This window comes from Carcharhinus amblyrhynchos, chromosome 10 (genome assembly GCF_965287045.1).
Source record: "Carcharhinus amblyrhynchos chromosome 10, sCarAmb.v2.hapA, whole genome shotgun sequence".
Taxonomy (NCBI): domain Eukaryota; kingdom Metazoa; phylum Chordata; class Chondrichthyes; order Carcharhiniformes; family Carcharhinidae; genus Carcharhinus; species Carcharhinus amblyrhynchos.
In genome coordinates this window covers 71032135-71058728 of record NC_137333.1, presented here as the reverse complement: position 1 = coordinate 71058728, position 26594 = coordinate 71032135, and the positions used below count along the sequence as shown (strand labels likewise).

General features: G+C 42.4%; 1 protein-coding gene across 1 annotated transcript in view; it reads left to right on the top strand.

The window, feature by feature from the left end:
• The window catches only part of micu2 (mitochondrial calcium uptake 2), a 458278-nt gene that overhangs the window by 419183 nt on the left and 12501 nt on the right, over positions 1 to 26594 (top strand). Inside the window, exon 8 of the mRNA XM_080197332.1 lies at positions 4804 to 4895. Within this exon, the coding sequence (XP_080053458.1) occupies positions 4804 to 4895 (92 nt within the window). The remainder of the gene's footprint in view (positions 1 to 4803; positions 4896 to 26594) is intronic.

Genomic DNA, 26594 nt, shown 5'->3' with positions numbered 1-26594 from the left:
CGAAAAACTGCAGCAGGCGACGGTGCAGAGGGACCTCGGGGTCCTTGTGCATGAGTCGCAAAAACCCAGCTTGCAGGTGCAGCAGGTGGTCAGGAAGGCGAATGGGATGCTGGCCTTCATAGCGAGGGGGATTGAATATAAAAGTAGGGAGGTCTTGCTGCAGCTGTATAGGGCATTGGTGAGGCCGCAGCTGGAGTACTGTGTGCAGTTTTGGGCGCCGCACCTGCGCAAGGATATTTTGGCCCTGGAGGGAGTGCAGAGGAGGTTTACTAGGCTGATACCGGAGTTGAGGGGATTGAGCTATGAGGAGAGGCTGAATAAACTAGGCTTGTACTCGTTAGAGTTTAGAAGAATGAGGGGAGATCTCATTGAGACGTATAAGATGATGAATGGGATGGATAGGATAGAGGTGGAGAGACTCTTCCCGCTCAAAAAAGACAGTAGGACTAGGGGGCACAGCCTCAAGATAAAGGGGAGGCGGTTTAGAACGGAGTTGAGGAGGAACTTCTTCACTCAAAGGGTGGTGAATCTCTGGAATTCTCTGCCCGTTGAAGTGGTGGAGGCTGCTTCGCTAAATATTTTTAAGAAGCGGGTTGATGGGTTCTTGATAAGAGAGGGGATTAAGGGTTATGGGGAGAGGGCGGGAAAGTGGAACTGAGCCACAACAGATCAGCCATGATCTTATTGAATGGCGGGGCAGGCTCGAAGGGCTAGATGGCCTACTCCTGCTCCTATTTCTTATGTTCTTATGTTCTTATGTTGACATTCAAACACTCTGTGCAACTTTTGATATTCAGTTGAATAGTAATGAAATAAAGTATTTTAGCAGAGAGGACACATTTGAATGTAGACACACGTTCCTTCTTGTGTCTGCCAAACAAAAGAAAATGCCTATTCTTAAACAATATTCTTACCACATGTTGAACTGACATTGCTTTATATGGTAGTCTCTGGCCTAATGCAGATCCTTTTACTGCATATCTGTCCTGCGCGTGTCTACATTTTTTTTAACGACCAAATGTATAAAATAGATTTTACAGATTGTCAATAGACCCTGTAAGTTACATTGTCCGGGTTAATTTGGACTTCAAGGTTCGTCCTCAAAGTCTTGCTTGAACACATTGTCTATAGTTGTGTTGATATACCCTTCATCTTTCTCTCTCTCGAACTTGGTTGCTAGGCTAGAGCAACTCTCTCTTTTGCATCAACAAACAAACAGACTTGAAAAGACCAGCTGGTCCATCTAGCCTGTTGTCAACAGTCAAGACACAACAAAGCATTGTAACTACTATGGATACATTTGGAAACCCTCTGGAAGTGGTATGAACTTTTGTTTTTGTTCAACGTTTTTTGCAGCCATGCACTATCTATTTTTAAAGCAATGTCTACTGCAGTACATTTTCTATCTCAAGAATCCTGCAGCATTGATGTTCTTATTATTCATGCAACGCGTCTGAAAAAGCAGAACATTATGTAATCCTGCCAGTTAGATTTTGAACTAATTTTGAACATGTTGGAAAGTCCGATTGAAGAGTCATTCCCATTAGTCCTGATTTTTATTACGAAGGATATACAACACAAAAACAAGCTATTTCAGGCCAACCAGTTTGTAATAAGCCTTCAGAGACAGAAGTCCTTTCACCAAAACCCCTTTATTTACAAACTCTAACAGCAGAACACGGTGTACTAGCAGTCAGCAGCCTACCTCCGGAGATGTCAGAGAAACTGACTCTCCCAGTTAAGTTTAAGGCAAAGACTGCCTGATTGGACCTTCAATTGGATCCTTAATCAAGGAGTTCATACTCCAATAGGCCAACCTCAATGGCCTGATTGAAGTCTTTACACAGTTCATGTCAATGTTTATGCACCACTCAAGTCCCTCTTCCTGTTGAACACCACTGGGGAGATAGTGGCTTACTATCTCCCAATGGGCAGCACGATAGCACAGTGGTTAGCACTGCTGCTTCACAACTCCAGGGATCTGGGTTTGATTCCCGGCTTGGGTCACTGTCTGTGTGGAGTTTGCACATTGTCTTCATGTCTGCGTGGGTTCCCTGTGGGTGCTCCAATTTCCTCCCACAGTCCAAAGATGTGCGGGTTAGGTTGCTAAAATTGCCCCTTAGTGCCCTGAGGGAGTAGCAGGTAAATGTGTAGGGATGTGAGGGTAGGGCCTGGGTGGGATTGTGGTCAGTGCAGACGCAATGGGCCAGATGGCCTCTTTCTGCACTGTAGGGTTTCTATGATTCTATGTCACTGAATTAGTAATCCAGAGCCCCAGGCTAATGCTCTGGGATCACGGGTTCAAATTCCACCCACAGCAACTGGTGGAATTTAAAATTCAATTGATCAAAGCTGGAATTGAAAGCTAGTCATAGTAACGGTGACCTTGAAGCCATCTTCGATTGTCGTAAAAGCCATCTGGTTCACTAATGTCCTGTAGGGAAGGAAACCTGCCATCTTTACCTGGCCTGGCCTACATTTGACTCCAGAGTGGCTGATTCTTAACAGCCTTCTGAAATGGCTTAGCAAGCCACTCGATTCAAAGGATGACATTAGGGATGGGCAACAAATGCTGGCCTTTCCTGTGACACTCACATCGCGTAAAAGAATAAATTAAATAAAATATAATCCTCCATTCTCTTCTCTCTTGTATTCTTTAAAAATTGTCTTGATTTTGTCTTTCACATATAGAGTTATTACATTTTCTCAAATGTTTAGGAATATTTTTCACACATACAATGAGATTAGAAGCAATTTTTTTTGGATCCTATGCTTAAAAAAAAGTGAAAATAAAAACTGAAGCCAAAGTGGGTTGTCACAAAGCCTGGTTGGATGGATCTAATTTAGTTTACAAGTTGAGTGGAAAGTCACAAGTCTGGTAAGGGACCTTAAAGCTCTACACTCTGCTTTTTAATACTTGACATGCTCTGCATGCAAAGAACAAACAATGGAGATAATGGTGTTTTCAGTCAAATTGAACACATTTTCAGTGTGCTTTATGGTAAACACAGATGTCATTCATAATTGCAGAGGAATGTTTTGTTGTAATTGATCAGGCCACATTTCTAAAGAATCATACAGATCATGCCAGATAAAACCACAAGTACTCACTTGTTTTTGTGAAAACTCGATTGGTACACAGGCACTCCCAAGTTTGTTCCAATTCCAAACACGATTTTGAGTTACTGCCAATAAGATTTGTTTTCCTTGTAAGAATTCCTTGTAAGAATTGATAATTTTGTTGCACTGTGGCTCTAATATAAACATGGGTAGGAGTGGCACAAGTTTGGATGTTAATGCATTACAGCTGCCAAAGCAGTGTTCTCAGCACTGCTTAATGACCAGAGAATTGAACATGTCTGCATACATTTTCTAGCCATTGAGTGATACCAGAGCCAGCAGCATCTTGTGACTGTAACCATGACAGTTGCATAATAATTTTGACTTTTTTCATGCAGAATCTTACAATTTCTAAGTATTAATAAATCTCCTGTGGCATTTCCAGAGGCTGCAGTGGAGCTATATCACCACCTAGTGGTTGCAGTTTATAGTGCCACTGGATTTGTTTACATAGGGAGTTCTCATCAGAATGGAATACATAGCATGTGAAATGTTGATGTTTAAAAATGACTAAAAATTGTGGCATCAGAAAATTAATTTTGAGGGCAGGAAATGTACGTATGCGCATTATTTGTAAAATATGTAGGTAAAATATTTAGGATAGAGAAAACTACAATTAAGTTTATTTCTTTTGTTTGATGTTGGTTTACAACACTGACGGACTTTGGGCAAATCATGCATGGTGGGGAAATTCTTATGAAAACACCAGGATTCTGAGCATGCAGCATCCTGAAACGTGTAGAATTTTGACAGAAGCTATGGATACTGTTTGCTTATATTTAGAAAATTGTAGAGTTTCTTTCATTAATTAACTTTTTCTCTGTCAGCGCATGATATTTAAATGAATAACTTGTGGCTAGAAATTTGAGCATTTAAAAGAATAATTCTGTGTGCTTTTGGGGCTACAAGGTAGGTTTTTGCCTGCTTTAAGTCCTAAAAGATTGCTGACCAGTTAACCATTGTGGACACCAACTGACAGAACATGGCAAGTTATTGATGTGTGTTGGCATTCATATTAGACAATTAGTAACTTGATCGTTGCCAGTTTATAGTTAATTACTGGTGACCAAAATGGCCAGAACATAAGGAGTGGCACAGTGGCAAGTGGTTAGTAGTGCTGCCTCTCAGCTCCAGGGACCTGAATTCAACTCCAGCCTTGGGTGACATTCTGTGTGGAGTTTGCATGTTCTCCCCATGTCTGCATGAGCTTCTTCCCAGTGCTTTGGTTTCCCCCCACAGTCCAAAGATGTGCAGTTTGGGTGAATTGGCTATGCTGAATTGCTCCTTAGTGTCCAAAGATGTGTATGTTAAGTGGATTAGCCATGGTAAATGCGTGGGGTCACGGGAGGTGGGCGGAGAGGAGGGCTTGGGTAGGCTGCTCTTTTGGGAAGTCGGTGCAAACTTGGTGGACTGAATGGCCTCCTTCTGCACTGGAGGGATTCTACCTATCTTACAGCAACAAGTTATCAGTTCAATAACCGTGTTCCACAACTGATTGAAGCATTATCAATTATACTCTTGAGCTGTGCAACATCAGCTGTGCTTTGTCACTATGAATCATAACACAGCAATAGCGATATGTTGCATTTTGGTTTTGGAGATTGTTTATGTGTTCCCTGTGATTGGCCAGCTTTTCGGAGCATTGCAGTTAAGCAGGCTAATGATGTATTTCTATCTTTGTAGCAGAAAGGTAGCAAAGGAATGAACACAACCCTGCTGGTGCACTTCTTTGGGAAAGAAGGAGAGCTGAAACTGCAGTACAAAGACTTTTACAGGTAAAGAAACTCATCCATTCTGCTCATTAGTTGCTCTCTGGAACACTGTGACCTGCAGTACAAAGTTTCCTTTGCTTTACACATTCTATTCTTAAATGTAAACCTCAACTATCTGACATGTTTCGCAACTCTTTGAACAAGCAGGACCAATAAGATGTGACATGGCAGCACTTTAATGTGTTTAGAAACTTTGGTGGCTAAGAGCTCCCTGCCTACCACAGTGATAGAAAACTTTAATTGAACTTAGACTCCCACATCTGACTGTTGAAAGCTGTAGGTCCTGTTTTTATGGTCTAATGCAGATAATTTTTCAACATTGGTAGGTGTTTGAATACAATGAGGGAGTTGTACATTGTCTTTATGGTTAAGGTATGCGCTTTTGATCACTCCATTAAAATCGCTTGAAAGTTTGTTACTTGGCAGTAAATCTGGTTTTGCACATTTATATAGAAGATAAAAGAGTCAGTGTGATTTTTACCTCGCTTCAGATATCACTTTTCACCCAAATTGTATTTGTTGGTAAATCAACCAAATCATCTTTCTAGTTCTTCCCAATGGAAAAATGTGATTTTATCTGATCTTTCTGCAAAACACTTTACTGCACACAGGAAATCATTGTTGGCTATTGATCAAAGTGCCTGTGTGTTTTGAAAGTAGCTGACTGATGAGCCATACAGACATGTACAATTGTCAGAAGGAAAGCAAAGACATTTTACAATAAGAATATTTTGTCTGATGCCCATGAGGTACGGTAATTTTAAAATGAAAGAAGTTTTAAGCATGAGGACAGTGGGAGATTATTAGACATAAATTGTAAGGCCCATCTTTCTAAAATAACTTCCAGCTATTAGTTACCAGCGATAAAGGTTAAAGAACTAGTAGTTCACTGATTTATTTCCAGGGTGGGAATGCTAAGGGAACATTAAGAAACTCCCTTAACCAGAGTATTTGTGCCTAAGATCACAATGCTTTGTTCCTCTGCAGTTGATCTGTTTGTATTCTGATTTGAAACCCTTGGGGAAAAATCTTACCAAAAATTGGAAGTGTTGTTTCTGGTGAGAAAATCGGCGTGTTTCTCTCCAGTAAACAGGTCTGTTTTTTCTCCGGATTTGACCAGAATCTTCCCAAAAAAAGCCAAGGGGTCATGAATCACGCTATCATCGAGGTGGATGAGACTTAACCACACCAGCAAAACCTGGCTGCTCAAAGACTGGGGTGTCATCTTTAAAGGGAGCCCCGATCAAAACTCCAATAAAACCCCTCTCCCCCCACCCCCATGCCATCACTGAGGCCTGGGAGCTCCCTCCACACCCCCAGTTGAAACCACCATCCACTCAGAACGCTCTTCCCTCCTGTCCTCACCTTTCTCTCCCCCGTCATGATCATCGGCTGCTTCCCTCTACCCCCTAGTGATCATCAGCCCCTTCTTTCTTTTCCCCCACCTTCACGCAATCCTCTGCCCCTTCTCTCTCTTTCCCCTGACACTCAGTGTGGCATGGTGCCCACCTGGCAATGCCAACCTGTGCCAAGGCACTGTCTTTAACCTGGGGCTATACATACCTTTACACCCTCCCAGGGACCCCCACGACAGGTTCACATCTTTGTGACTCTGTTGTGAACCGCGCCAACATGATGTTACAATGGCGTGGTATCAGTACCTGGTAGGGGATCAAGATACAGCATAGAGGGTGGGTCTTCAAATACATGCTGGTGCATGCAGAGCAGGTTCACACCTGCTACGAGCATGAACCTGATGATGTCGCCAGCGAGAGATGGGGAAGATCCAAAATCGTGATCTCGCCAGCGAGAACTTTGATTTCTGGATCTTGAGCCCTCACCAGCAACCTTATAGTTGGCAAACACGGGCTCAAGATTTTGCCCTTGAACAATGACATAGGCGCAATGATCTGAAGGAGTTCATTCATTTCTTGAAGGAATTATGTAAAATTCAGAAAATAAAATTTGCAGGGAAAGGGATGCTTGCAGCAAAATAAAGGAAGAAAAGAGATGCTTAATAGGAAAATAAACTATGGTGAAGAAGAAAGCATATTTCAGAATAAACTAAGGATTGGGATTAATTTAAAATACTGCTATTCAAAATATTTGGTTACACTGCAGATAATTTGACTGTTTAGATTCCCAAATGGCAGCTTTTTATACTGTTTATGAGAGCTTCTTGCTGTTTATTACAAGAAAAAGCAACAATGGGGAATGGATATCCCCACTGGGGGTAACAAGAGTAAATTAAGTGAACCAACTGGCAGGTGAAAAACCATTAGCGGGGTAATCTGTTATCATACTTGCTACTTGGGTAAACCTTTGTGCTTCTGCCATGTACTTAATCTGCATTTTTCACTTGCAGTGGGAAAGAGTCATCTGTTGTACTGGGTGATGAATGTTTGGCTGGTGTGAAGGAACTTTTGTTGTCTCAGTAATACTGATGATGGAAAGACAGAACGTACTTACCACAGTAGCTGTTCCCTCTGTCATAGAACAATGGCGACAGACTTTTCTCTTAGGTGTGCCATCCACTGAGGCTAACAAAAAAAATGGCTGTGGCAACTTGTCTTAACTGTGTGGTGAATGTTTGAACATTTTCAATTACAGTCTGCACCATAAGTGAAGGAAGTTAACTTAAGCAAACATTCCAGTGTTACTGATAGTAATTATGCGGTAGCCCGGAAAGGTGAAATTGTCAATTGTATAATCCTACGTCACCTAAAAATGATGTGTACTTTTTTGCTCATCATTTTCTTCATTTTTCTCCTCTCCTGAAGGCTTTGGCTTCTGGTTGCTTGGGTACAATTTTAAGACAAGATACCTCACCAAGTAGCCATTATTCAGATCTGAGATTCAACAGTGTAAAATCTTCACGTTCATTTTTAATTTTCAGTTCAGAAAAGTGAGTGTGAAACCAGAAAATCATAGACCAGTTAGCTAAGCACCTTTGTCAGGAAATTACTGGACTTCATAATTAAGATGGCTGAACTCATTGAAAATGTTCAGCTGATTAGAGAGAGACAGTGTGGATTTATAAGGATAGATCATGCTTAATAAACCTGGTTGAATTTTTTGAAGAGGTAATTGGTAGATAAAACAATGTCTGTGGATTCTATTTATAGGAACCTCTGGAAGACTTTTAATAAAATCCATTGGAAGAGAATGTTAATTGAAATTGAAGCTCATGAATTTAAAGACAGATTATTGACCTGATTAGGAAATAGTCTAAGTAGAAGGAGTAGGGATAATAGGCAGCTACTCTAAGTGGCAGAACGTGGCTCGTCATGAGCCGCAAGGAATTGTATTATGGCCTTAACTATTCACTGTATTTGTTAATGATTTTGGTGATGGGATAGAGCACCACATATCCATCTCTACCAACAACATAAAAGTGGCACCGTAAGCAGTGTAGACGGAAGCTCAGTGTATACTGATATTACTAGATTAATGGGTATGAGGACTCCAAGGTTATGAAGAGAGATTACACAAACCAAGGTTGCAAGGAATTTAAAAGTTTAAGGAATGATTTGATCAAGCTTTTCAAGATATCCAATCTCAGTTGGATGGGGAATCTAAGACTAGTGGACAGAGCTGACAAAGGATCATCCAGACGCGAAATGTTGGCTCGATTCTCTTTCCACAGATGCGGTCAGATCTGCTGAGTTTCTCCAGCATTTTCTGCTTTTGTTTCAGATTCCAGCATCCGCAGTATTTTACCCTTAATCTTAGGGGACAATTTCTAAAAATTAGAGCCAGATTAGAACCAGACTTTTTAATGACTGAAATTAGGAAGATTCTAGTTTGGAAGTCTCTTCTGCAAACACCAATTGATATTAGATCAGATGTGAAGTTTAAATCTGAGATTGATGGATTTTTTGTTAATCAAAGGTACTTAAGGGATGTCAGGCAAAGGCAGTTGTATGGAGTAGTTTGCAGATCATCCATCATCTCGTTGACTAGCCAGACAGCCCTCAAGAATGTCAAAGATGCCTCCCTATTCCTATTTTCACAGTCAGACTAGACTTTCAGTTGACCCACAGTCTGGACATGCATTTACGGGAGACCTTGCTGGAAAGAGAACAATGATTGAGCTTCCCTCTCCTCCCCAATTTGGAGTATTTGAATTAATTTTAGTGCACCTATTGCTACCAAGTTGAGACTGTGTACGGACTGTGGATGAACATAGCACCGACCTGCTTAACATGATTTGATTTGTTTAGATTTCTTATTGTCACGTGTATTAGAATACAGTGAAAAGTATTGTTTCTTGCACACGATACAAAACATACCATACCATACATAGAGAAGGAAATGAGTGCAGAATGTAGTGTTAGGGTGTAGAGAAAAATCAACTTAGTGCAGGGTAAGTCCATTCAAAAGTCTGATGGCAGCAGGGAAGAAGCTGTCCTTGAGTCAGTTGGTATATGACCTCAAACTTTCGTATCTTTTTCCCGACAGATCAAGGCGGAAGACAGAATGTCTGGGGTGCGTGGGGTCTTTAATTATGCTGGTTTTCTGAGGCAGCAGGAAGTATAGACAGAGTCAGTGGGTAGGAGACTGGTTTGTGCCATTCAGTCACTAACTAAATAAACACACTGAGTTATACAAGGAGCTACGTTCCTTTGTTTTTCAATATCCTTTTGTTGTTGAATTCTAATTTTAATTTTTCAAACTTATTTCATAGAATTATGAAATTCCAACAGTGCAGAAGGGGGCCATTCGCCCCATCGAGCCTGCACTGACAATAATCCCACCCAGCCCTATCCTCATAACCCCATGTAATCCCTCCTACACTCAGGGGCAATTTAGCATGACCAATCAACCTAACCTACATATCTTTGGACTGTGGAAAAAAACCGGAGCATCCAGAGGAAACGCGCACAGACATGGGGAGAATGTGCAAACTCCACATTGACATGATCCAAGGCCAGAATTGAACCGGGGTCTCTGGCACTGTGAAGCAGCAGTGCCAGCTGCTGTGCCACCGTGCCGCCCTATTTAATCTTTGATCAGACTCAAACTTGGTAACAAAATAAATAAAAGTTTCCAGTATACACAAAGAATAACTTGGGAGATAAAGGACAGTGCATGAGCCACACAGAGTGGAAAGTTCAATTCTTAGTCTGTATTGAGTTGACTAATCTCAGCTAAAGCATCAGCAAGTGTACTGACTGCCCTCAGTATCCTGGACAAGGAATGAGGGAGAAAATCACTATTGGATCCTGTTTCTTATTGATTTTCCTGATAGGAACTGCACATGTGAACATTTGGAGAGGCCAAGGTTGGGCATAGCATCTGTCCATAGGTGATTAGCCTGTTCACAGCAAAATTGAAATGAAGGTTATATTTTGTTATTAAAACGCTTGTTGCAAAGTTAGCTATGCTACACTTGGAGTTAAGTTAAATGGGAGTTGTAACTGGTACACCAACTTGTACAGATAAAGTTTAATTTGAACCTTCACTTTAATTATGTAACGGACGTCCAGTAAGAAATGTGATTTACAAGAACATTAAGCAGAAAGTGATGATGGGTCTAGTGACTTGACTGCCATAGGCATGAATAAGTTATAGACTAAGCTCATGACATATTCACATAAACTCATTGTTCCCCATTGTGTATCATATTCCTAACACATGTTGAATTAGAACTAGCATTTTCCATTAATAATTTGAAAATGTATAAAAAAGGATTGCATAGACAGACATGAGCATTGCAACTGGCAGCTGCTGCACACAAATGATACCTATTTTAGGATGTATTGCACTGTGCTGGTAAGCAGATGAGAATTCTTCTTCTGAAGTCCGGTAGGCAACCTGAAAGAAGATGAAGAAAAGTTTGCATTTACACAGCAGCAAGTGCAACCTCAGGACGTTCCAAAACACTCCACAGCCAGTTTAATTGCAGTGATGTCACTGTTAGGGTGCAGGTATGCACAACAGTCGATTTGTTTATTTATTAGTGTCACAAGTAGGTTTACATTAACATTGCAATGAAGTTGGTGTGAAAATCCTGTAGTCGCCACACTCTGATGCCTGTTCGGATACACTGAGGGAGAATTTACTGTTGCAGCCAATGCACCTACTTTGAGAAAATCGGTGCACTGGAGGAAACCCACGCAGACACGTGGAGAATGTGCAGTCTCCACACAGACAGTGACCCAAACCAGAAATCGAACCCGAGTCCCTGGTGCTGTGCGGCATCAGTGCTAACTACTGTTTCACTGTGCTGCCCATGGCAAGATCCAACAAGCAGCAATGAATAATTTATGCCTGGCTAACTGTAATTGTATTATGCCAATGCAATAACCCACCAGAGATAAGCCACATGTGTATGGTGTATCTACCTGCTCAAACTTGAAATAGAAGCATAGATGGAGGTTATTTGGTGCATTGTGGCTGTGTCAATTTATAAAGGGCAATCCCACCTAATCTCACTTTCCTGCTCTGAGCCCCTATTCATGCAGATTATAGCACTTTAAATGCACATCCAAGTATTTTTTTTAATGTGATGAACGTTCCTGCATGTACCACCCTTTCAGACAGTGAATTCCAACCCTATGCCAATGCAGATGTTTTTGGCACCTGAGAAAATAGGGTTAGATTTTAGTGTTGTGCTATTTTGCAAATCATGTTGTCCTCACCTTTTAAGGTATCAATTTGCAATAGGTGGAATTCTGTGAATAGCAGACTGCTTTGCTGCTCCCATGACAAACATGTTTCCTATTTGGAAAACTTGTCTTCGATTGTGTTTCCAATATTAATTTAACTGGAGGTCACATAATGCAGACTGACGTACCAGCGTGAGTAAAATTACAAGTTCACCCAGTCCAGCTTAAATTTAAATACTGTGGCTGAACGGTGGTGGTTACAAAATGAGCAAGAATTTCATACCGAGTTGTGGGTTAAGGAATATGGATAGCACTTCATTTTTATTCATTTTCTGCTTAACATTTATTCAAATAACATTCACACAGAATCCAACAACAATCCTGCCAGTGGTGAAAAATTACTTTAGAAATATAAAACATAATCCCCCCTCCACCCAAAACTTTGACTAAAGTGCCACAGCAAAGCTTTAAACTCTTATTTTAGTATCCAGTTGTTCTGCATCAGATTTAATCCATCCAAGCCCAGCTGAGTGTTCTGATGATTGGTTCCAAAGCTCTTATAAATACAAATCCTTCAGTGCTGCTTTGCAGAATGTGCTTACAAAGTATATTCTCAAATGCCTAATAACACATTAGTTCTGGATAAACCCCCCTAGTAATGTGACAGTGTTATAACTCTAATCCTAGGTTTATTCACTCAGAATCAATTCCGTTTTAATGTATAAAAAAAATTCGAACAGCAGGTAAGCTACTGTTTTATTTTCACTGAGCCACGGCAAATTAAATTATGTTTACATTTGCTACAAAGGTTGAAATATGGCTCTAAATGATTGTATTCTTAATGCTGTGTACAGGGTTTTCATGTGGTTTAATATAGACACAACAAAACAATCTCCAGACTACTTTGCATTTGCTAAAAAGGTTTGTGACCAATGTTGTTCATCGGGAAACTTTGGGCTCTTAACCATACTTTTAATACTAGCTTTAACTGGCTTTACAGTTTGGCAGCTCTCACTGGGAAAGTTCAGTAAATGAGCTGCTAAGTACAGCACTGTATGGCTGCATCTTGGTGAGGGGAAACTGGCAAGAACCACCCCATGCTCTGAAACCACAACTCTTCCCAGTGAGTTCTAGTAGCTTTGATGCTCACCATGTTATCGATGGCACAGAGGAACCATTGCAGCAGAGGAGTCAGCACAATGGGCAAACTACCAAAATTGATCTGTTTGGACTTAGCTTGCACACTAGAAGGAATTTCTTCCACCTCACTCCAAGTTAATGGTCACACTTCACTAATTTTAAAATTGTCCCTTTTTCGATATTGTGATTTTGTTTTGAAATCGAATCTTAAACAAAAATTGCAATTTTATGAAACAATTTACTGCAGCCTTGAAGCAACAGCATGTCATGGAATATGACATGTATTGATGATTCTATTTTCTTTAAAATTTAGCAGGTCCAAACACCGCAATTTGTCTCCTATTTACCTACCGCGTCAAAATAAATACAGACCAAAGTGCCTAAGGACCTTTTCCTACATTCAAGGCACTATGTAAATGTAAGTTGCTGTTATGCACATTAAACAGGACCACACTTAAACTGAGCTCTCGCTGGTATTTATTGATTGCATTGGTGTAAAATTCCTTATTAAGTCCCATCAAAAGGCTTCTACCACCCTCTGCTGGTGCTGAACATTCACCATATAATGGATATTTGTGGTACATATTTTGTTTCAAACTGTTCAAGTGAAATGTGTATTTGTTTTTTGCTAATTACCATGATGGCTTTTTTTGTTCTACCTAGTGCTGTTCGGTACGTGTTCAAAATAATAATTAAAAAGTGGAGTCCAGTTTGATTTATTCAATGTTTTCAAGGTCCAATCATGATCAATACAGTGATTATTGTTCTTCTCTCTGTGGCCACTTCTTGCTTATTGACATTTTCATTAAGCCTAGAAGGTGGTGTTACTGTGAGTATCTGAGGCAGATTGTAAAAGAACAGCTGCTATTTATAGTTGACTGCAGTGAGGAGGTACCACTGTCTAGGTGGAGACACAAACATCACTACTTATTTCTCAGTTAAAGTTGACATGAATTTTGTAATACTGATGTCACATAAGGAAATGAAATTAAAAATCTGTACAATCTATGCTGATTCCTTCCACAAACCCACAACATATTGGATTCCACCCAATATATTAAACTGTCTGTGAAAAAATTATGGAATATAGTTCCCTCACACTGAGGTTAGGAGGCAAATCCTCAGACAGCTGATCTCACAACTTCTGCTTTTCAAAACAGCCCTGTTGTTTGACACACACGGCATGGCATGTCATATCTTCAAGTAGTACATTAACCATTGTGTTTCAAAGCACGTTTCATCTTCAATATTTATTCCTCCAAATGCAATTCCATTTATAACCAGGGCCCAGAAATGTATCAGCAAAATACTGCGGACCGTCGAATCTGAAACAAGAATAGAAGACAGCCGGGAGGGGGGGACGTTCTGTGGATTCCCCATGACGTGTTTCTCGTAGCAGGAGGCAGCATGTGGTTGACCAGTGGCAGGATCTTCTGGTCCCACCACTGTCAACAGGATTTCCCATTGCCTCCACCCCACACCTTCCCTTGAAGAGTACAAAGGATGTAAGAGTAGAGTTAAGAGAGAAATCAGGAGGGCAAAAAGGGGACATGAGATTGTTTTGGCAGATAAGGCGAAGGGGAATCTAAAGAGCTTCTACAAATACATAAAGGCCAAAAGAGTAACTAGGGAGAGAGTAGGGCCTGTTAAGGATCAACAAGGTCATCCACGTGTGGATCCACAAGAAATGTGTGTGATCCTAAATGAATATTTCTCATCAGTATTCACTGATATTCCCTAACAGTATGTTAGGGAACTTGGAGAAATAAATAGTGATGTCTTGAGGAGTGTACATATAACAGAGAAGGAAGTGTTGGAAGTCTTAAAGCACATTAAGGTAGAAAAATCCCTGGGACCTGACAAAGTGTATCCCAGGACATTGAGAGAGGCTAGGGAGGAAATTGCAGATCCCTAGCAGAGATATTTGTATCATCGATAGTCACAGGTGAGTGCCTAAAGATTGGAGGGTGGTAAATGTTGTGCCTTTGTTTAAAAAGGGCTACAGGGAAAAGCGTGGGAACTACAGACCAGTGAGCCTCACATCTGTAGTGCATAACTTTTTGGAAGGTATTTTGAGAGACAGGATCTATAGGTATTTTGAGAGACAGGATCTACAGGCATTTAGAGACGCAAGGACTGATTAGGGACAGTCAGCATGGCTTTGTGAGTGGAAAATCATGTCTCACAAATTTGATTGAATTTTTGAAGGGGTAACTAAGAAGGTAGATGAGGTCAGTGTGGTTGATGTTGTCTACATGGACTTTAACAAGGCCTTTGACAAGGTACTGCATGGTAGGTTGTTGCATAAAGTTAAATCTCATGGCATCCAGGGTGAGGTAGCTAAATGGATACAAAATTGGTTTGATGACAGAAGCCAAAGGATGGTATAGAGGATTGTTTTTCAAACTGGAGGCCTGTGACCAGCCCCAGGGATCGGTGTTGGGTCCACTGTTATTTGTCATTTATAGTGATGATTTGGATGAGAATATAGGAAGCATGGTTAGTAAGTTTGTAGTGACACCAAGATTGATGGCATAGTGGACATTGAAGAAGGTTATCTCAGATTGCAACGGGGTCTTAATCAATTGGACCAGTGGGCTGATGAATGGCAGATGGAATTTAATTTAGACAAATGCGAGGCAATGTATTTTGGTAGACTGAATCGGGGAGGACTTACTCAGTTAATGGTAGGATGTTGGGAAGAGTTATAGAACAAAGAGATCTAGAGATACGGGTTTGTAGCTCCTTAAAAGAGTGGAGTCACAGGTGGACAGAGTGGTGAAGAAGGCATTCAGCATGCTTGGTTTCATTGGTCAGAACATTGAATACAGGAGTCGGAATGTTTTGTTGAAGTTGTACAAGACATTGGCAAGACCACACTTGTAATACTGTGTGCAATTCTGGTCACCCTATTATAGAAAGGATATCATTAAACTAGAAAGAGTCCAGAAAAGATTTACTAGGATGCTACTGAAGAGGCTGAATAGACTAGGACTTTTTTCTCTGGAACGTAGGAAGCTGAGGGGTGATCTTATAGAGGTCTATAAAATAATGAGGAGCATGGATCAGCTAGATAGTCAATATCTTTTCCCAAAGGTGGGGGAGTCTAAACTAGAGGGCGTAGGTTTAAGGTGAGAGGGGAGAGATACAAAAGAGTCCAGACGGGCAATTTGTCCACACAGAGAGTGGTGAATGCCTGGAACAAGCTGCCAGAGGTAGTAGTAGAGGCAGGTACAGTTTCGTCTTTTAAAAAGCATTTAGATAATTTCAAGGCTACGATGGGTATAGAGGGATATGGTCCAAATGTGGGCAATTGAGACTAGCTTAGGAGTTTTAAAAAAAAGAGTGGCATGGAGAAGTTGGGCCAAAGGGCCTGTTTCCATGCTGTAAACCTCTATGACTCTATGACACCACCCAGAAACCCACAGCAAGGGTGTGCTGTTGGTGGGACCAGAAGATCCCACTGGTGTGAACAGCCATAAAGTTCCGGCCAACATGTCGAGTCTTTTGACTCTGTCCAAACTGAAGGGTAGGAAAGTATGTTAGAATAGTTGAAACTGCAAAGTAGCAACTTTATGACCAAAAGACAGATGTGTGTGAAGGGGTGGTTGCATTGAGGCAATGCGTGTATAGGATATTTTAAAAAAGGGGGGGGGGAGGGGGGTGGTGTTTAAGGTGCAGAAGAAAAGTCAAAATTTAAAGTTGTCAAATTCAACATTGATCCCTGCGAGTCGAAACTTGCTGAAATGGAAGATGAGATGCTGCTCCTCCAGCTTGGACCAGGCATTATTGGAACATTGCAGCAGGCCAGGAACATACATGTGGGCATGAGAACAAGTTGCTGAGTTAAAATGGAAGTGACCCAAGTTTGGGATCATGCTTGCACGCTAAGCAAAGCTGTTTTGCAAAGCAATCACTCAATCTGCAGTTAGTCTCCCCAGTGTAGAGGAGACTGTATTGAGAGCAGCGAATACGCCAAACCAAATTAAAGGAGGCGCAAGTGAAATGCTGCTTCACCTGAAAGGAGTGCTTGGGGCTTTCGACAGTGACGAGGGAAAAGGTAAAGGGTTTTGCACCTCCTGCAATTACAGTTGGCATAACCTGGTCCGAGTTGTTTAAGTAGCCTCATTCATATCAACAAAGTGTAGGAGAACCAAAGACTGGAGCGCAGTCTCTGCGGTGTCCTCACTGGGATAAAAGATAAAATTATGAAAAATCAATGAACCACATGAAATTGTGTCTCAGGCAAGTGTTTTGTGTGGTTGCTTTCTACCCACACAGGGGAGCAGTATCCTGCCGAAGAGTATACAAGATCAAGGCTAACAAGTATTAAGAGTGTGTACACTGGATCCCAAGCTGGTGCCTGCTAGTTTACTCCGGTTTTCAGGTGTTCCTGCTGCATGAGGTTGCTGTCCATGGTCACTCCAAGGTATCTGGGGTATGGATCATTCTTTTCCACAACAGGACACCTGGACTTTACTATTAGCCAATTGTTTGTGGGGATGGAAAGCAGTGACATGGCCTTAGTTGAATTTAAGAGGAGATGCCAGTCATCGAAACATTGCTGTTCTAAGTCCTCGGTTGAGGTACTGCTGAGATGTACTGCCTGGATAGTAAGGGCTGGATCATCTTCACAAGTAAACTTTCCAGAGGTGGTGGGAGGCATGTTGTTGAAGGGAATTGGTGCTAATACAGAGTCTTGGGAAGTTTATCATTTAGAAATCTTCTGGAGCTTGTTTGGCCTCAGCATTGAAATCGGGCATTGGAAAAGCCTGGCAGCTTTCAATAAGAAACTATGTTGTCACACAATTTCATACGCTAATGAAAGGTTAGCAGGTGCAACACATGTCTTGAGCATGGATTGGCAGCCAGTCTCAATACAGATGATAAGCGCCAGTAATTGTTCAACATCACAACATCAAAGCTCCGAGCAGATCTGAAATGTGAGCATCACTGGTTGGGCCAGAGTTTGTTGCCCATTCCTATTTGCTGTTGAGAAGGCAATGGTGAGCTGCCTTCTTGAACTGGTGCAATCTACATGGTATAGGTACACCCTCAGTGCTGTTAGGAAGGGAGTTCCAGGAATTGTATCCAGTGAAAGTAAAGGAACAGTGATATGATTCCAAATCACAACAGTGTGTAGCTTGTGGGGAACTTGCAGGTGGTGGTGTTCCCATGCATGGACAGCCCTTGTCCTTCTAGGTAGTAGAGGTTGTGGATTTGGAAGGTGATGTTGAACTAGCCTTGGTGAATTGTTGCAGTGAATCTTGTAGATTGTTTTTATTCATTCATGGAACATGGCCGTCACTGGCTGGCCAACATTTATTGCCCATCACTAGTTGCCCTTGAGGAGGTGGTGGTGAGCTGCCTTCAAGAATCACTGCAGTCCTTGTGCTGTGGTTTGACCCACAATGCCATTCGAGAATTCCAGGATTTTGACCCACTGACTGCAAAGAAACAGCAATATATTTCCAAGTCAAGAAAGTGAGTGGCTTGGAGGGGAACTTGCAGGTGATGGTGCTCCCATGTATCTGCTGCCCTTGTCCTTCTTGATGGAAGCGGCCATGGGTTTGAAAGATGCTGTCTAAGGATCTTTGGTGAATTGTTACAGTGCATCTTGTAGATGGTGTACACCGCTGCTACTAAGCGTCAGTAGTGGAAGGAGTGTCTGTTTGTAGATGTGCTGCCAATCCAGTGGGCTGCTTTTTTCTGGAAAATGTCAAGCTCCTTGGGTGTTGTTGGAATTGCACCCATCCAGGCAAGTGGGGAGTATTCCATCACATTCCTGACTTGTGCCTTATAGATGGTGGATAGGGTTTGGGGAATCAGGAGGTGAGTTACTCGCCGCAGTATTCCTAGTCTCTGACCTGCTGTTGTAGCACTGAGTTTATGTGGTGAATCCAGTTGAGTTTCAGGTCAGTGGTAACCCCAAGGATGTTGACAGTGGGGGGATTCAGTGATGGTAACACCATTGAATGTCAAGGGGTGGTGGTTAGAGTGTCTCTTATTTGTGATTGTCATTGCCTGGCATTTGTGGTGCACCATTGCCACTGTGTGTTGGTGATGGAGGGAATTAATGTTTAAAGTACCGGATGGCATGCCAGTCAATGAATACAGGATGGATGCCATTGATTTCTGTTGGGGTTTTTTTGCGTTAATGCTTTAGGAAAACCTGTTAGCGCTGGTATGGGAAGAAAAATAAAGGAATGTTTTGAGAGATATTGAAATGGTCTTGAAAAGTTTCTCCTGAACTTCCTTAGTTGAAGCAGCACATTAGAATTGTGGAGCAGATAATACTTTGGAAGGTTCATGTTGAGCAGGTGAAGCAGCTCGAAGGTTTCTGGTAGAATCCCGACGTTTCTATTTGATTGAGTCAATTTGAGTTCTTCTACAATCTCCTGCCACCTATATCCAGAGAGTCCAAGACCTCAGTGACAAAATCTGGATGCCCAGAAGCTTGTATTGTTGGAGTTCGTCAGTTTTAGGTATTTAGCAAGGTGTGTAGCAGAAATCATGTGGAATGAATTTTTAGTTGCATCTTTCAGAATCTAGCAGGACTCACAGTAGCTCTTAGGGAAAGAATTGAGATTAGTGTCCAACATCAGCTGTAAGTCCATCTTGGTGTGCTGTACAGAAATTCCAACAGAGCTTAGAATGGAAGTGACCAGAGGTACTTCTGCCCTCATGTGGCTCCAGGTCAGTCAGTGTTGACTATCTGGGAGGTGAGAAAGGATCTTCTGCGAAGCATGAAGGGGATGTCCATCACCATTCCTGGAGACAAAGCACAGTTCTGAATTGTAGGCCTTCTTGCATTCAGATGAATGGAAGGTGCCAGGTTGCTTGGCATCAGGAAGGAGATCACCAGCTGAGACCCAGGCTACCAGTTGATCACCTTCATCATCTGAATTATATCCCTGTGATGTTTTGATATCAATAAATGAGTTGGATATTGGAATACAGAGCATAATTTCAAAATCTGCCAATCACACTAAACTTAGGAGTGACGAGCTAGGAGGATGATATAAAGCAACTGCAACAAGACATAGAAAGGCTAACAGAATGGACAGAGAACTAGCAGATGGAATTTAATACAGCGAAATGTGAGGTGATGCATTTTGGCAGAAGGGAGAGACAACATAATTTTAGCTGCACAATTTTAAAGAATGTACAGGTACAGAGGGACCTGGGAGGATGTGTGAATAGGTGTTTGAAGGTGCCAGGACATATTGAGAGATTGATGAGCAAGGCATGTCGAATCTTGGACTTCTTAACTAGAGGTATTGAGTACAAAAGCAGGGAATCAATGCTGCACCTCCACAAAGCTCTGGCTACCCCACCTTAAAAGTACTACATCCAGTTCTAGTCACCACACTTCTGGAAGGATGTATGAATGTAAGAACATAAGAAATAGGAGCAGGAGTAGGCCATCTAGCCCCTCGAGCCTGCCCTGCCATTCAATAAGATCATGGCTGATCTGTCGTGGCGCAGTTCCACATTCCCGCCCTCTCCCCATAACCCTTAATCCCCTCTCTTATCAAAAACCCATCAACCTGTGTCTTAATAATATTTAGCGAGGTAGCCTCCACCACCTCAACAGGCAGAGAATTCCAGAGATTCACCACCCTTTGAGTGAAGAAGTTCCTCCTCAACTCCGTTCTAAACCGCCCCCCCTTTATCTTGAGGCTGTGCCCTCTAGTCCTACTGCCCTTTCTGAGCGGGAAGAGTCTCTCCACCTCTACCCTATCCATCCCATTCATCATCTTATACGTCTCAATGAGATCTCCCCTCATTCTTCTAAACTCTAACGAGTACAAGCCTAGTTTATTCAGCCTCTCCTCATAGCTCAACCCCCTCAACTCCGGCATCAGCCTAGTAAACCTCCTCTGCACTCCCTCCAAGGCCAAAATATCTTTGCATAAGTGCGGCAACCAAAACTGCACACAGTACTCCAGCTGCGGCCTCACCAATGCCCTATACAGCCGCAGCAAGACCTCCCGACTTTTATATTCAATCCCCCTCGCTATGAAGGCCAGCATCCCATTCGCCTTCCTGACCACCTGCTGCACCTGCAGGCTGGGTTTTTGCGACTCATGCACAAGGACCCCGAGGTCCCTCTGCACCGTCGCCTGCTGCAGTTTTTCGCCACGTAAGTAATAGTCCTTCCTACCATTATTCCTACCAAAGTGGACAACCTCACATCTGCCAACATTAAATTCCATTTGCCAGTTCCTGGCCCATTCACCCAGCCTATCTAGATCCTTCTGCAGACTCTCCACACCCTCCACGCAATTTGCCGTTCCACCAATCTTGGTGTCATCAGCAAATTTCGACACCATACACTCGGTTCCCTCCTCCAGATCATCTGTATAAATGGTAAATAGCTGAGGCCCCAGCACCGACCCCTGGGGGACTCCACTAGTCACCAACCGCCAATCCGAATAGCACCCATTAACCCCCACTCTCTGCCTCCTATTTGACAGCCAATCCTCTATCCACGTTAACACGCTACCCCCAACTCCATGCCCCCTTACCTTCTGCAATAACCTCTTGTGAGGTACCTTGTCAAACGCGTTCTGAAAATCAAGAAACACCACATCTACCGGCTCTCCTCTATCCACTGCCCTAGACACATCCTCATAGAACTCCAATAAATTCGTCAGACACGACTTCCTCTTAACGAAACCGTGCTGCGTCTGCTCTACCAAACAATTCTCCCCAAGATGCCTTGCTATTTTCTCCTTGATGACGGATTCTAACATTTTTCCTACAACAGACGTTAAACTAACCGGCCTATAATTCCCCGCCTTTTGCCTGCCACCCTTCTTAAACAACGGCGTAACATTAGCCGTTTTCCAATCTTCCAGCACTTCCCCGGAATCCAGCGACATTTGGAAAATAATCACCAAGGCATCCACTATCACCTCCGCCATTTCTTTCAGAACCCTTGGATGCATTCCATCCGGTCCTGGGGACTTGTCCACAATCAGTCCCTCCAGTCTGTCGAGCACCGCCTCTCTAGTAATAATATGGGTCCAGAGGAGATTTACCAGAATGGTTTTGGGGATGAGGGAATTAGCTACAACATTTGCGCATGGATCTAAATTCGAAGATGTATAAATTTAGATGGTTTGGCCATGCTAACCAGCACCTTACTGCCCAAAAATGTGTAGTTAGGTGGATTAGCCCTGGAAATATGCAAGGTTATGGGGATTGGGCAGGGGGTGGGCCTGGGTAAGATGTTTTTTCAGAGAGCCAATGCAAGTTTAAAGGGCCAAATGGCCTCTTTCTAAACTGTAGGGATTAGAACATAAGAACATAAGAACATAAGAAATAGGAGCAGGAGTAGGCCATCTAGCCCTTTGAGCCTGCCCCGCCATTCAATAAGATCATGGCTGATCTGTCGTGGCTCAGTTCCACTTTCCCGCCCTCTCCCCATAACCCTTAATCCCCTCGCTTATCAAAACCCATCAACCCACGTCTTAAAAATATTTAGCGAGGCAGCCTCCACCGCTTCAACGGGCAGAGAATTCCAGAGATTCACCGCCCTTTGAGTGAAGAAGTTCATCGTCAACTCTGTTCTAAACCGCCCCCCACTTTATCTTGAGGCTGTGTCCCCTAGTCCTACTGTCCTTTCTGAGCGGGAAGAGTCTCTCCACCTCTATCCTATCCATCCCGTTCATCATCTTATATGTCTCAATGAGATCTCCCCTCATTCTTCTAAACTCTAACGAGTACAAGCCTAGTTTATTCAGCCTCTCCTCATAGCTCAACCCCCTCAACTCCGGCATCAGCCTAGTAAACCTCCTCTGCACTCCCTCCAAGGCCAAAATATCTTTGCATAAGTGCGGCAACCAAAACTGCACACAGTACTCCAGCTGCGGCCTCACCAGTGCCCTATACAGCTGCAGCAAGACCTCCCTACTTTTATATTCAATCCCCCTCGCTATGAAGGCCAGCATCCCATTCGCCTTCCTGACCACCTGCTGCACCTGCAGGCTGGGTTTTTGCGACTCATGCACAAGGACCCCAAGGTCCTCTGCACCGTCGCCTGCTGCAGTTTTTCGCCACGTAAGTAATAGTCCTTCCTACCATTATTCCTACCAAAGTGGACCACCTCACACTTGCCAACATTAAATTCCATTTGCCAGTTCCTGGCCCATTCGCCCAGCCTATCTAGATCCTTCTGCAGACTCTCCACACCCTCCGCGCAATTTGCCGTTCCACCAATCTAGGTGTCATCAGCAAATTTCGACACCATACACTCAGTTCCCTCCTCCAGATCATCTATATAAATGGTAAAAAGCTGAGGCCCCAGCACCGACCCCTGGGGCACTCCACTAGTCACCAACCGCCAATCCAAATAGCACCCTTTGACCCCCACTCTCTGCCTCCTATTTGACAGCCAATCCTCTATTCTATGGTTCTGTCAGTCTTGACTGGTTTCCACAAAAGGAGGTCTGAAATTTGGTATTAGCTAGGTGATAGGTGACCAGGATTTAATTCAAGTTAGGAAATAGGCAACAGAGTGAGTGGAGAGATGTGCTTGTGAATGTAACAGAGGTGTGTTTGTGTGTGTTTTCCAGCATCATGTTGCTCATTAACAGAAGTGAAAGATATGACTTAAGTATTTTTTTAATAAGGTAAGTTAATAAGGTAACTTTTTTATTATTACCAGATTACCCACTCCTAATGTGGGTAATACTTCCAGGGGCTAATATTAAGGGGCTGTGGGAGGGTGGCCTGGCCAAGGGTTGATGTGAGATGGTCTTGTAGCTGGTGAATGTATTTGTGTGCCTCTTCCTAACTCCTAATATATGCAAATATATACTAGAAAAGACTTGTTTCCATTTCATTTCTATGTTCATACCTATTTCTTGGCAAAAAGTGGTGTTAACATTACAGGAATGTTTGGGGTTCCTGATGCTCTTGGGATGTCTCTAGGTTTTTTCAGCTTGAACGTTTGGAGAACTTGTGATAAAGGCATTGAGTACAAAAATCAAGAAGTAATGTTAAAATTTTCTAAAATATTGATTAATCCAAAGTTACAGTTAAAGCCATAGAAAGTTTATTGTACCTTACAGATTCATCTTACTGATGCAGAAAGCTATATTAGAATTTTAGAATCCCTACACTCCAGAAGGAGGCCATTCGGCCCATGGCACTGATCACAATCCCAACCAGGCCCTTTTCCTGTAACCCCACACATTTATCCTGCTAATCTTCCTGGTATCAGGGGCAATTCGTCATAGCCTATCAACCTAATTGGCACATCTTTGGACTGTGGAAGGAAACTGGAGCACCTGGTGGAAACCCATGCAGACACGGGGAGAACATGCAAACTCCACACAGACAGTAATCCAAGGCCAGAATTAAACCCAGATCTGTGGCGCAGTGAGGCAGTAGGCTAACCACTGCACCACCGTGCCACCCTGCAGTGCAAGTCTGAGTATGATAAGAGATTTGCAATAATGGGGTTATTTCCACTGAAGCATAAAAGTTTAAGAGAAGATTACCTGAGGGTTTTAATATTGTGTGAATATGAAAAGACTTTGTTCTAGCTCAAGAGTCACTGACAATTAAAGTTGTCACTTTGGGCAGTACTTCAGCTGCCGAGGAGAGCTGGCTCCTGGACTGAGTGACTTGTAAGGCCATTCCAGGAGGCAGTTAAAAGTGAACTGCGTTGTTGAGAGTCTGGAGTCAAACAATGGGATTTGAACCCATGACCCCAGAGCATTTTCCTATGCCTCTGGATTACTAGTGCAGTAACATTGCCATAAAGCTAATGTCTCCCCTTCACTCACTTTGATCTGCTGATAGCCTTCACCATGGCATGGGAGCAACCGTTGCAACTCAACCTTGTATTTCTGTTGAGGAACAAGAGGAGCAGTAATACCAACACCAACTGCAGCAGCATCAGCTGCCTTCTCTTCAGGTAGATGCTGCTCCACAGACAAAGGGGAAAAGGGGTGGCAAGGCCCCCAAAAGAGGGTTTACAGGCAGTGGATCAACTCTTCTGATGTGTCTGAGCACTAGTGCCTCAAGAGATTCAGACTTGCACTGCAGGATACCTGCAGCCACCTGGATCCATAGGGAAGGACTAGATGGGTATGAATCGCCAGTAGGTGATAAGGTGACTATTATGAGACACCTCTCCCCAAACCCCAGTTCTTTGCCTGTCTGAAATCAAAACAAAATAAAGATAAATGATGAATTGGAGTGAGACTCCAGAAGAATGAAATTTGATGAAAACGTGGGCAGAGACATGGTACTCCAATGATCCATGAAGGAATCTGAATAATTTCCTCTCACCTCAATGCCAGGAATATTTGGATACAATGAATCTGCGAACAAAGCATTCCTGGGTTATAAGCAATTGGTACCAGGATATACTAGAGTTCAACCCACCAAGACATACAATTTTTCAATTCACCAAGTGGTATCAAAGTCATTCTTTTGAGTATTTAAAGTATTTTTCTGAGCACTTGGGCTCAAGCAGCAATCTGGAATGTCATCTGAACTCAAATACTCTGGACAGCACTTTTGAGAATCTCTATCAAACTATTAGAATGACTGATACAAAATTGCAGACCTCTTTATCCTGTCAGCAAATGCAATCCATCCAGCAATACGACTGAAGAACTTAGTCCTGTTTAACAGATTGCTTTTAGATTCTGCGCAATCCAGCACCAACAATTTGACGAAGATGATCTAGCTGCCTGCCAGAGCTGCACATAGCTAAACATAGGGCAGAATCTTCCCACTGTTCACGCCGGCGGGATTTTCTGGTCCCACAACAGTGAAAGGAAATTTGGCTAAGTGCCAAATTCTCCATCCTCGTTTGCAGTGGCAACAGGGCTTGAACGGCTGGTAAGATCTCGCTCAGAGGCCGAGATTTTTGTTGGTTGGATGAAAAATTCAGAAAGGCAGCCAAATGTCCATTTACTTGGACTGGAATTTCAGTTCCCACCAGCCAGTCTTTTCTAGGAGCAACAATGCAAATCGTGTTAGTACGCAATGCAATCCCCAATGTTTATGTCATTAAAGTGAGAGTTACTGTAGCTTTAGCGTAGTACTCTGTCTCAATCCAACAATGACTAAATATCAGCATTGATGGTACTTTGTTGCTTGGCAATCACTTGTCCAGATAGTACTACGTAGATCCTGTACAAAGACTTTCAAATGTACTGTTGACCATCACTTCCTGAACTGTGGCTGTTGAGTGTGGGTATGACTGAAATTTGCCGATTCCTGCAAGCCAAGAGAAAGAGGACAGTGGAGTTTGAGAGGCAGACAAGGCAATAAGATTATCCAATTTGCAACTATCAAGGTATCAAATGAACATTACCAACCATTAGAGAACCAAACATGGAATTTATGTCTTATTCTTGTAGTTTTATCCTTTCAAAATGCAGACTGTAATGGTATTTAGAATCATAGAATCCTACATGCAGAAGGAGGCCATTCAGCCCATCAAGTCTGTACTGACCACAATCCCACTCAAGTCCTGTCCCCATAACCTGATGCATTTACCCTATTTGTATCAGCTCCATTATGATGTATCTGAAAAAAGCTAACTAATTTGTGATGGTCGATAGAATGTAATCATATGCAAACTAGGTCAAAGATAATGTAGAATCTTTGTATATTATTGTCTTTTGCAAAATCTTTCTTCCTGAGCCCTCTTGACTTCCTTGGTAGATTTTTAATATTGACTCCTTTTTCCAAGCTTCTCAATATATTTTGAAGTGCTGACATTGTTTCTGTTCATTAGTATGTCTCACTGCCTCTGCTAAGCTCTTTAACAATAACACAAAAATAAATGTAGAATCAGCTCCAGAAACAAGAATAGCCTAAGTTTGTAAAGTGCCTTTAACATATTAACCTCCCAAGGCATTTCACATAAGTCTTCTAAGGCAACATGTAACATAGAGCCAAAGAAGACAGTATTAGG